At 32.7% G+C, this 11,869-nt stretch overlaps 1 protein-coding gene across 1 annotated transcript; it reads right to left on the bottom strand.

Annotated features, from left to right (window-relative positions):
• Positions 1-336: 336 nt before the first annotated feature.
• On the bottom strand, positions 337-11,319 carry LOC132546695 (degenerin-like protein unc-105). The gene is made up of 14 exons (XM_060210414.1): positions 11,290-11,319; positions 10,425-10,493; positions 9,233-9,589; positions 8,755-8,939; positions 7,772-7,852; positions 7,338-7,429; positions 6,451-6,611; positions 6,136-6,225; positions 4,601-4,721; positions 4,039-4,111; positions 2,783-2,840; positions 2,304-2,425; positions 1,258-1,339; positions 337-471 (listed from the first exon to the last, which is right to left on the bottom strand). The coding sequence occupies exons 1-14, from the start codon at positions 11,317-11,319 to the stop codon at positions 337-339; spliced, it is 1,656 nt and encodes a 551-aa protein (XP_060066397.1).
• Positions 11,320-11,869: the final 550 nt, after the last annotated feature.

The raw sequence follows: 11,869 nt of genomic DNA, 5'->3' as shown, positions 1-11,869 counted from the left end.
TGATTATCAATGATGAAGTATGTTTATATTTCATTATTTATTTATAACATCATATATAAATCTACCATTGACGGAATTCAAGAAATGTAACGTCCTCATGGTGAGAAGTGCAGCAGTGACCAGGGACCTACAAGACACATTAATGAACATAACAAACATTCCAATATTTTTAATCATAAAATGAAACGGATTTTCTTATGATAAATACAAATTCTAATTTGTTTGAAAACTTAATATTGACGAGATTTAACATGAAAAATCGTCCTTACTGAATCATGACGATTCACAGAGATGAAAAATAGTTTTCAGGAACATCATATCCAAATGGAAACGGTGCTACTTTTTCCGAAGTCTGTTCACGGCATACTTAAGCACTTCCACCAATATCTGAATCACCTCAACCAAACTGAGAACTGATGCTCCAATAAATAGTCCTGTCGCTCCGCCAATATCCGAGAGAAATTGATATTCCTGAAATTTTGACACGGAAATAGCGAATACCATGTTTAAGAGAAATGCATGGAAAATAAAAAAGAAGTCTGGAAGGAAATAAAACAAAAGGCATTAACTGTTCCCAAAATTGTGAAGTCTACTTTTAATGTTATTGCCTACCTAGTTACAGAGAAATTGATAAAAAATTTAGAAAGGACATTTCCACACAAAAATAAAATGCATAAATAGAGCAAGAAATCCTTCAGAAATTGCTTAATTATACTGCTGTGTAGGAAAACAACACTTAGCTGATAAAACCTGCCAAGATTACTATAAAACAGCAAAATTGCTAAATTAAATAAATTCAAACTGCCATTTAGGAAAACAACTCTATGTCATGGTGACTAAGCCTATTCAGTTTGAAAGAAATTGGTAAGCAAATGAGAGCGATCTCCGTTCAAGATAAATATTAAAAAATCAACAAGGGCAGTGACTCTTCCAAATATAATAACTTCAAGTTATGTTGATTAAGCGTCTCAGATTTGAAATAAAATCGTTGAAAACTGTGGGAGAAAACAAAAGTTTCAGACGGACGGACAGCGCCATACTATAATATTTAACTGGCGTTAAAAAATGCGAATGAAATGGTTATTTTCAAAAGTGGAAATATCAAGAAATCAACCCCATCGTACATTGTCTTTGTTTGACCTTTGTGCGCTTGCTACGACGTTAAAACATGCACAAGCAGCAATAATTTGGTAGCGAGATAAATATTTTTTTCTCTTCAGAGCCGTCAATTAAGTAAATCAATAATCTAGCACTTACATCATATGAAGGGACCTCCTCGATATGTTCGTAGTTCAGGTCCTCAAAGTATATATCCAGTTTCACGAAGTTGTCCCTAAACCTGTAATGATATTCAAACAAATAATGATTATAAGCTCAATGCCCTCCAAAAGCGAAAACAAATTTGATAATGAAGCACTGAATCAGGTTATTATTGACCGTCAACTCCTTAATGTCGAATACTGTAACAAGCGAATATATTTTTTGTTTGGTTCACATTAAAAACCTAAACGTTTCGCCGATATATATCATTATATAATAAAGCAGGAGTTAATCTTATCACTATTATTTATGTTTTGTCTGTCTGTTGTAATAATCATTTAATGAGTTGTTGTTATAAAAGGCATTGATGATGGTAAAGAAGGTTACAAGTCTTTAGTTCGATTTAGAAGTTAATGACCTTCCTTTGTCACACTGGCAGACCTAAGATCTCATTAGAGCGTTTCTGTTTTAAGACAAATTTTTATTTAAAAAAAAAATGAAGAAAAATGTTTTTCTAAAGAAGTTAGGGATAAAAACCGGATCTTGAACACAAAATTTTTCATATGTGACAAAAGTGTAATAGTATTCTACTTATATATAAAGATAGTTTTTACATTAGGTATTTAGGGTGTTTAACAACTGAGGAATAGTTCTCGACAGAGCCGTGTTTTGACTGGTTTATCTGTGGTGGTATTGTCTTTATTGTCTTGTAAAAGCACTGGACATCTTGCATAGGATCAGTTCCTTGTTTTTCAAATGCATTGAGGATAAGCGTCTTACCCTTAGACACAGCCAGGACAGGATTAGTATGCTAGTGAGCGTTTACCGTTATTTTCACTTTTAAAAAGTTAGAGTTAGATACAGTAGAGCCAAACAAGGAAGTGAAGTGTATCAAACAGCTACTCAGAATGAAATCTCTCAGACTATACTTAAATATTTACATATCAATTTAGAAAACGGAAATAACTTTTTTTATTGAATAGCAGAAAATAATTAAAAGAATAATTATAACATGTAGTTTGATTGTGAGCTCATAAACATACGGTTCCACAGATTCCGCTGGTGCGATATTCAGTGTGATATCAAGGCAAGAGTATCCAGTTATGTTTTCTAATTTCTTTGCTCTTTCCGTATTTTCACAAATCAAAGGTATAATCTCGCGGGTCTGTTTAAGAAATCAAAAGTCATAACAATTCCAAACAATATCAATTATTAAACACAAGTTATACAATATACATGTGGTTTTATACAACGAAAAATGTTACAATGCTTTCATCATGCAGTTCTATAATTGTCGTTATTGTGGTATTCACATGTTTAACAAAAGAACGAAACATATTAATTTATATAAAAGAATATACATAGAAGGAAATTCAACGTGATATCGGTAACTGATTAGGCATTGAAGAAAAGATTTCTACCATTTCTGAATAGAATTTAGCTTAAGTATCAGTATCTGTATTTCAGGATTAAGAAACCGAAAGCAATGAGTATTAATTAATCTGGGGTATCCAATACTAACCAGGTACTCCTGTCTAGGCCAGCTGTGACTTGAAATGGTCTTGCTGTATTTATTTTCTCTGTGAATATAAAGGTATTACATTCGTCACATTCTGATGTTGAAATCATAACAATTATGCTGGCTTCACTGAAATATAATATTATATAATATATATGTTTTATAAAAACTATATTTTTACCCAATATGTTATCTTATGATATACCTGTATTCTATAGTTACTATCAGGTGAGAACATAGTCTTGAATGCTTGCTTTTTCTTTCATTATTTTTCCAAGTCGTCTTGTGACTTTTTAATCTATTGGTCTGTGATAAATATGTCCATAATATATCAAGTATAATGTTGATCCTGATTTGAATATGTCACTCCAATATTTTCAATAAATAGAAAAATCCAAGTAAGATCTACCAGAGGCTTTTCATACCTGTTTATTAAACAACATCCATGCATTATATCACATTTTTAGATAATAGTAACATCGCATTATTATCAAGCAAGTCAAATTCAAATCCTCACATGTAGGTCAAAGGTTTACCACATTTTCCTTGCAAGACTGTATCTGGTTTCGAGGAGAAGCCATCGCATGCAGTTTTTGATATTTTCTCCTTACAGTATGAATGTTATGTCACTCTAATATAATGTAACATTATCCCCAAAAAGTCTTCCCAATTTTACTTTTAAGTTTTTCGACATCATTGAAAAGTAACATCAAGATCAAATTCATCTTTGGATATGTTCTGTAGACCTACTTAAAAAACTTTACATAAGGAACCCTTTTCTCCAAAAGTCAACGCCCAATTTTTGTTAAAAGAATGAATTTGAAAGGTGTTATTTTTTTACAGACTTCTTTCCAATAACCAAGGTCATACTATTGGACTGTGGCATACTTGATAACGTTGCTCAACTTAATGATCTTTACTCACTTTAATGGTCGGTCATAGAAGTCAAGTATGTGTAAATGTTACAACAACTTCTCATCAGTAATGAAGAAGCTAAGGGTGATGATATTCGACCACATAGGTGAAAAGCCTTTGTTTTTGCTTGCTGTTTTCCAGTTAACATTGATATTTTTGGGTTCATCCGTTCTAGAAGAACATCACGATTACATTTAGCATTTTTAAGATAAAGATGATGTTATATACAATGTAATAATATCTGAGCATTGTAAGTGTTACCATTACATACAAGATTTATTTAATATCAATTAAATTAAAAAGATTTTGAAGAAAATATAAATCATTTGATTTATATTACGTACAAACACGGGTTGGTGCAGGGACAGTGCAAATCACCTTTGACCTGGGCTTGTCTGACAAGGATGGCACAAGGAACTAAACAAATGTTAAAAGTCAGTTATATTTCGAGCAAATATTAAACAGATTCTTGGAGATTTTAAAATGTAAAAAGTAATATATACTGAAGAATATTCCCGCTGATTTATATTGCAAGGCCATATTATATATTCTCATCAATTAGATAATGTAATGCCATCTGAGGTTACGAATAACTTATTTACATAAATATAGTGCGATATTTTAAACGTCTACAAAGATTTTACAAAAATCATTTCAGTCAGAGTTCTTCAGATATTTGTATCATTCCTGCCAATAATTCAGACCCCATTAAATATAATGTTTAATACATAAATTGCTCACAAACAGGAATATTTCGAGTGGATATAACTTGATATGACGTGATATGACGTGATATGACTTGATATATATTGTCGCAATTCTAGTCTTTCATCACACATTGCTTGGGTGTTTGTCATCTAGAATGTTTATTTTGTTTGATTATTGATTATATTTTTACCAACGTACTGTCTAACAATCCGCAGTAACTGGAAGAATCGGTAACACTAGACTGATCAATAGATACCATCGTTGGCACACAGTCACATATGTCCTTTGTGAGATTGACTTGACAAAGTTGCTCACATGCCTAAACAAAAATGATGGATCATAATATTTTATTGCATTGCAAAATTACGTATGATGATTGTACAAGAGACATACAAGAGAATAACACATAAAAAAAATTCAGATCAAATATTGCCATGGGGACAGCGGATCTTTCTTGGTCTCTTCATTGCCTCTTTGGTAGAAGACAGGAAGAAAGCCCTCGATTCTGCGGGGACACAAGTTTTTGTCTTCTCCTACGATCATGTGAAATATTGCAGACTGTATTATCTGGATCTTGCATGTACCATTAACAGAAAAATTGATAAATACCACTGAATGTTAATCTTACTTTTTTCAAGCCAGAAAGCTTTTTTCTTAGAAAAAACATTATTTGCAATATCAAGTGTCCTAAGTAAGTAAAGAAGTGTTTTCAGTTGTGTGTGTTTTGTAGGCCATATGTGCATTGAACAGTTACTGTATGACATTTCATGCATGAATGCCGTCTTCAAATATACTGATGAAATAACCGAGATGTAATTAACCCCAATTAATAACTATATGGTCACTTAGAAAATAGGTTAGGATGTATGTGAGGTAAGAAGATAATAACATTTATCTTGTGTCTCTTTATTAGATGTCTTTGTATATACGATGTGAGTGAAATCCACAAAAACTCATATCACGCCCCGGACCATGACTTAATCATATTTTGTCCTCGGACATCATACGGATTTTTTTCTGGATTTGGCTCGTTTCATCTAATAGTCAACGCATCAATTGCCGTCTGTGTTTGTTGATAAACAGCGTCAGCAGAAGGAGCAGTGGTTTCAGAGAACCTTGCGTCTAGAATTTCAAACTTGGAAAATTTGATTAAGGAAAATTAATTGTTAAGCCTTAATGTTGATACTGAAAAACATATTAATATTATGCGAAAGGAAAACACAAGGAAAACAGGGTTCGATCCTTGCATCCTCGTTGAATTACAGCAGTCTTTTACTAAAATCCGGAATAAGGAAGACATAATTACATCTGAATCAGGAAGATGTTTGACAAGATTCTTCTTACATGTTCGAAAGAGAGTACCTATTATTCAGTCGGATTCTGATAGTGAAGTATATGTATTTTAATCAAGGTTTTTCAAATAAAAGTCAACTTGAAAAATGTATTTAAATTAATGTTGAAAATTAAAGAGATAAAATGGTTATTATATGACTATTTTTACATCACACCCGTTATTAGCCCTCGTCTTGACATCAGCCAAAGGACTGTCTTAGGTATCGGGCTTGATATGAAAATGGCGATATATTAACCTCTAAATATCAGTAAGCAATGGAAATAACCTCCAAAATATATACAGAAGTCGAAGTAATATGTAATATCTATAATAAAAAATTTCGTCATAAGCTAGAACTAAAAGCAGTATTATATCAAACGTTAGAAATTAAGGATACTACCATTTTTGAATATTTTATTCCGTACTTGTCGTCATAACCATTGTGATAATCACAATTTCCCTGCGGAGGTTTCAATCGCTGAATTTCTATCTGTAAATAAACATGTAATTAATCAGAGATTGGAAGCAATTCTATGACAGGATTCAATATTGTAAATACTGATTAAGATTAGGATGTATAGCGAACCAGAAATGAAAACTTCCTGTCAGAAAGAATGCTTTGATTTGATGTTATGAAGGAAAATGGATAAGTTTTATCATTATGACAATAGTTAACATTTTATTTCCTCATATAATAAAAATATAATTTACATACACGATTTAAACCTATTGATGATCGACCTGGTGCTACGTTCACTCCTTGTTCCTCAACAAAAGGGTATGCGCCTGGCTCATGAATCACAAGTTTGATTCCATTTCCGCTGCTGGACGGACTTACATATTCATATGTCTCCAAATCCAGCATTAGAGTCAAACCTGTACATGATTATATGATGATTAGCTATCGGTATTTAATTCTCAATTGATTTTTTTTTTATTTTGCTTTCCGAAACGTTCGTATGGCTAGATTGCATCGCAGTAGAGTGTGACTTATTGTATAATACTTATTCAAACAGCTAAAATGCGCCTCCTCTCAAAATTTTTTTTTTTATGATAATAGACCATTGCTAACTGCTCGTAGACAAATCCTGAAATGTACACTTTTTAGTGCACTGGAATTGTTTATACCAATCGCAAATATATCAGCATCCTCGAATATTGAAAGTTTCGGTCTCTATATCTCTATATTTATCTATATCTCTATATCTTTATCTCTGTATGTAATGATAGTTTGGGATCACTGCGAACTTTAAATTACATGTATATAAGATCCACAATCAGATATATTAAACAATGATGTAAGTGCATTTTTCTTCCTGTCTTAGACACGTAAATAGTGTTTATTACTGAGGTGACCGTTTGGGTTTTAGGTTTACATATAACAAGGTAGGCATTTAATCTATAACTACATGTGGTTTTCTAACTCATAAAGACACACAACAACGCATTGCGGAATACGTCTAAACGGAAGTATGTCGGATACATCATTGTAAGTAAAACATATTTAGCAATAAATCTTAGTATAATGTTATGCCTTTGTAATAATAAACCAATTATTACACAGATATATGTATGTGAATATGAAGGGGTGATATGTATTACCGTAAGGAGGTCCAGGTACTGTGCTGACAAGGTCATCAGTCTGGAGAGTATAACAGTTCCCATAACGAGTACTGCTTACTGGTGTGAACAAACTGTAAACAACAACACTTTAAAAATAATTAACATATTATGTATTCAATATTCTCTGTACGACATTGAAATGATTAAATGTTGTATAAGTGTACGTATATGGAAGGTGATATTAAGAAAAAAGCCTGTGGTGAGCCTTGTGATATCAATATGATAGAATATTTCTTGAATATATTCTTATTATTAATTTCAAAGCCAAGCTAAGATCTACCGACTCCATGTGTTCGTGCTAGTAATGATACTCAAAAACATGTCTGTTTACATACATAACGACATAATACACATTCTTTGGTAACACATATATTTGTGAACACTTGATATCAGTGCTTGCATTAGGATCAAACCTTGAGTTACACGAGTCACCGTTGAAAGAACAATGGAGCAACATATCGTCAATGTTGTGGCCTATTTTTTCTATTGTACTCCTGTAAAATGAAATAGGATTTTTTTTTCATTATTATGCTTTTACAAGAGTTAATTACATGTTTAAAATTGAAGAAAGGGATTGAAAACATGCAAAATGGAGGCAGGTAAACGGGTGATTCTTAACATCTTTCTTCTGCAATACTGTAAGGATAAAGTAAAAAAATGGAATTGTGAAAATCCCCTTTCTCCTGTAAGATGAAGTTATTTGTTGACGTAATTGGGACAGGATCATTTCTCATGGAGGATTTACGGAGGAAGGGGGGAAGCAATTTTGTTGAAAAAGGATGGTCTGGTCCAAACTGGAATTGAGTGACAAGCGCTAAAATGCGCAGCATGTTAAATATCTTCCTTCAACTGTTGAGATGAATGCACAGCTTCTTTATGCAGGGAAAATCGGGGGAATAATTTTTGTATGAAATGAGTAAGTAATCCCAGGAGCAGTGGCGATATACCAAATATATGTGAGAATCAAAATTTTATTCCTCCAATCTTCTCTCTTACCACCCAGGACATGACACGATAGGGGAAATATAGATACATTCTATTCTTCAGTTCATAGATAATATAAAGTAATATTACCTGGATCCTCCATTGATGCATGAGACTTACTTTTTGCACAAACAATGTATAACCCCCTTTTGGGTTTAGGGACGAAATCGCCAAATAAGGAATTTAAACGCAGCTCGCTAAAAACGAAATTTTCTGGGAAAATGTTACAAATAAATCAACTGTCCTGCTACTTCTTAAGTAATATGCAATGTGCATTTCAGATATCGATAATGCATATACATGTATAATCTGCGAGGTTTTAATTAGTGCCTTCATCGGTGAAAAAACCCTTTATCAACGTATAATATTTGTAATAAACAACACTGTGTTATTTTTACTATTCATTACTTACCTGTTCATTTTACTGATTTCACTCTTAATAAATAAATCTCTGGTTTGCAATGGATCTGTCGGAATGTAACTCAGTACATCCCAGCCTTCTGTATTAAATCCATGTTTCTCAAATCTATCGAGGAATTTAAATCTAGGATGATTTCTGTCGATCTCGATATCAATAGGTGTCGAATAATATCTCATCTAAACAGATAATGAAACAGACTAGTGATGCTTAGTGCGTTAGAAGTAATTATTGTTTTTATCTTTAAGTTATTTTAAGTTTTACATGATAACTATATCAACTTTATCGCTTAAACATTATTTTTTGAATTTGGTCTTTGTTCATATGGAACCAGTTCAGTTTTTAAGCTTCACGTATTAAACAAGACATTATTATTGTAATGTTTTCGTTCGTGCAATCCTTCGGCTGTATCACATGAAACTGACATTCGTTGGCAACGATAATTTATAATATATCTATGAAAACAACGTACCGCAACCTCTGGTATAGTCAGAAATAACTGCATGTCATCGGATGTTTCCGTTAAAAACATTTTCTTCACCGGATTGAGATTACAAAAAGTTACACCTGGGAATTTCAACACTCCAAACTTCAAATCCATTGTTGTCGTCTTTTGCGTAGATGTAAACGTTATATAAATCTGTGACAACTGGAAACAGTATCCCACAAATGTTAACAACCACAGGCTGAGCCATAACAGCCTTTTGTACGTCTTGTTTGCGCTCACAATATTTCCTATACCATGGATGGTAGTAGTCGTTGCCAATTCAAAAAGAACTGCCTTCAGCTCTTGCTTTTTTTCCTCTCTTTCTTCATCCTTTTCAGAATTCTATCGGAAAGACAAAAATTAAAAAAAAAGAACATCTCATAATATTTTTTTCTGGAAGACGAAGCCATCGGCCAGTCTTTGAGTTTCTTAATTTCCATTGTGTGTTTTAACAATTTTATAAGAATTTAAATATTTCATGCATTCATATTGTGCAGAGCAAACTGAAAATGGACCATTGGCTATACTTCCGAGACTGCTTTTTACGAAAAGAATATATGTAAGGAAATTGTAAATAATGCGGAGCGGATTTTCATCATAGGAAATGTGAAAATGAACGCAATGCACAGATGTAAAAAACTTATTTGTTAGAAACAAGTGTAATATTAGAAAGAACCAGTTTCGGTTTCTAATTGTGTCGTCGTCATCCGTTAATCGGTTAATTATAGATTTTAGTGTTTTATCATTATATTTGATTTAAACGCAATGAAGACAAACGATAATATACCATCAAAACATTCTGAATTCGTTAATTGATTAAAAAAAAAAATCTGCACTTGGAGCACATTAAATCAATAGACTTTTCACTGATTTTTGTTATCTTTTCAGCAAACACGACACGTAGCAATAAAAGTAAAACACAAAAGGCCTAATTTTACTTTGCTGTATTGCTCTCTGGAAGTGTACCTTTGACTCTTTCATTTGATCAAATAATTATGTTTTAACTAATGAACACACAAAAAATTGAATTTTCGTCTGAAAGACATAATTATCATATTGATACATTCATTACATGATCATTAATGCTCAGATAACCCTTCTTCTCCTCTTCTCCAAAATTTTATATTTTGAATGAGGTAGATCACTTATCATTAATGAACGTTTCAGTATTCCTTACATCTGGTGTGTCATTGTCATGATCTAACTCGATGTCAGTACACTCTTTATTCTCGAGACTGTCGATGTGCTGCAAGGCAAAATATCAATGAAATATCACAAAACCTATGTAAAGTGACTGTGAATAAATTAATCATCAAGGTTGAACATTATTCTAGACATCCTTGCAATTGAAAAGTCGTAATAGGTATATTAAAATGATCATGATGATCATGCAAAGCTGTTACACTGCATCTGAACATCAAAGTAATTGACTTAGGGTATGTAAGCCTGTTGTTTACTTAACGTCCAACTTTGCTGGGAATATCCAAAAAGTAAACATATTTAAAGGACAAAATATTTTTCATTGTTTATGACTATTTCAATCCAATTTTGTTGATAATTATCTCTGATACTACTAATTCTTGGAAGCTGCGCAATATACAAACATAAGCTGACATGCATTCCCTTATATCTCACTGCAGATCCAAGCTGATCTTTGTAGCCAATGGTCAATCGAAATTTAGATCATGTCTGATCATTTAACATTGTAAACATTTTAAGCGTACAATTCTTTTAAAATCTTTTTGGTCTGCTACTCTCTGGATAACGCTTATCATTGTGATAATGTGATTGGGTTGGATGCCTTCGGTAGTGTAATTCATTGCGCTGAATACCGTTGCAGGGTTGTGTAATATGCTAATGACCTTACCTTTTACCAGAATGCAAATTCCTTCAGCTAATTTTGAAATTACCAAAATAATTTTCTTCTTAAGTACCGTCTACCATTTTCCTCCCAAAGCGATACAAACTGTATCACCATGTTATCAGAGTTTTTCACTTTCTGATATCAAATATGTCATAATGATGTTCGATAGTTTACTCACGTTTTCGGGCAAGTCTTCCACTCTTGACATTTTTCTCTTCTGAAAAAGGACGATATTTAGACGTTCAGGAATAAGTTTTGTTTTGCATTATAAATACGATATAAGTTCTACATAATATTATTGGTTATCACAGTACTCAAGGTTTTAACGGTACATCCTATGATCTCATATCTAAATTAGTTAAATCATTGGATTTGTTCACCTTCTCATCTAGATATTTACATATTCTTGCATTTTCAGCCACCTCCTAGGTCTCAACCCCTCAGGCCCTCGGAGGAGTCTTGTATTGACTAAATAACCATACACAACTTAAATTTTTGAAGACAAAGTTGGTAATCAATAGATACTGCCCTGCTATATTTTAGGAGGAGTGGACAAGACGACGAACAAAGCAACCCATATTCTAGACTGGAGTTCCATGTGGTTACGTGGAAATAACGAACAAGTCACATACACCTTAATCTTATTTTATTAACAAATAACAGAGGTAAACACACTTCAACACAAACATGGGCAACGCCCACTACCTAAAACCACGCGAGTACAAAGCACCTTTAAATATTTTAGAGTTAGATGATAC

The sequence above is a fragment of the Ylistrum balloti genome, unplaced genomic scaffold (genome assembly GCF_031769215.1).
Source record: "Ylistrum balloti isolate Yb309-2 unplaced genomic scaffold, AGI_CSIRO_Ybal_v1 Utg369908, whole genome shotgun sequence".
In the NCBI taxonomy this organism is placed as follows: Eukaryota; Metazoa; Mollusca; class Bivalvia; order Pectinida; family Pectinidae; genus Ylistrum; species Ylistrum balloti.
Note: the sequence above shows the minus strand (reverse complement) of the source record. Positions and strands in the feature narration are given on the sequence as shown.

Bases quoted from the DNA above. Each gene is read 5' to 3' on its own strand.
- LOC132546695 (XM_060210414.1), bottom strand. From the start codon at position 11,319: ATGTCAAGAGTGGAAGACTTGCCCGAAAAC. The intron at 8,940-9,232 runs GTACGTTGTTTT...TTATCTGTTTAG, and splicing joins TGACTATACCAGAGGTTGCG to ATGAGATATTATTCGACACC. The intron at 472-1,257 runs GTAAGTGCTAGA...TCAAAATTTCAG, and splicing joins AGGAGGTCCCTTCATATGAT to GAATATCAATTTCTCTCGGA.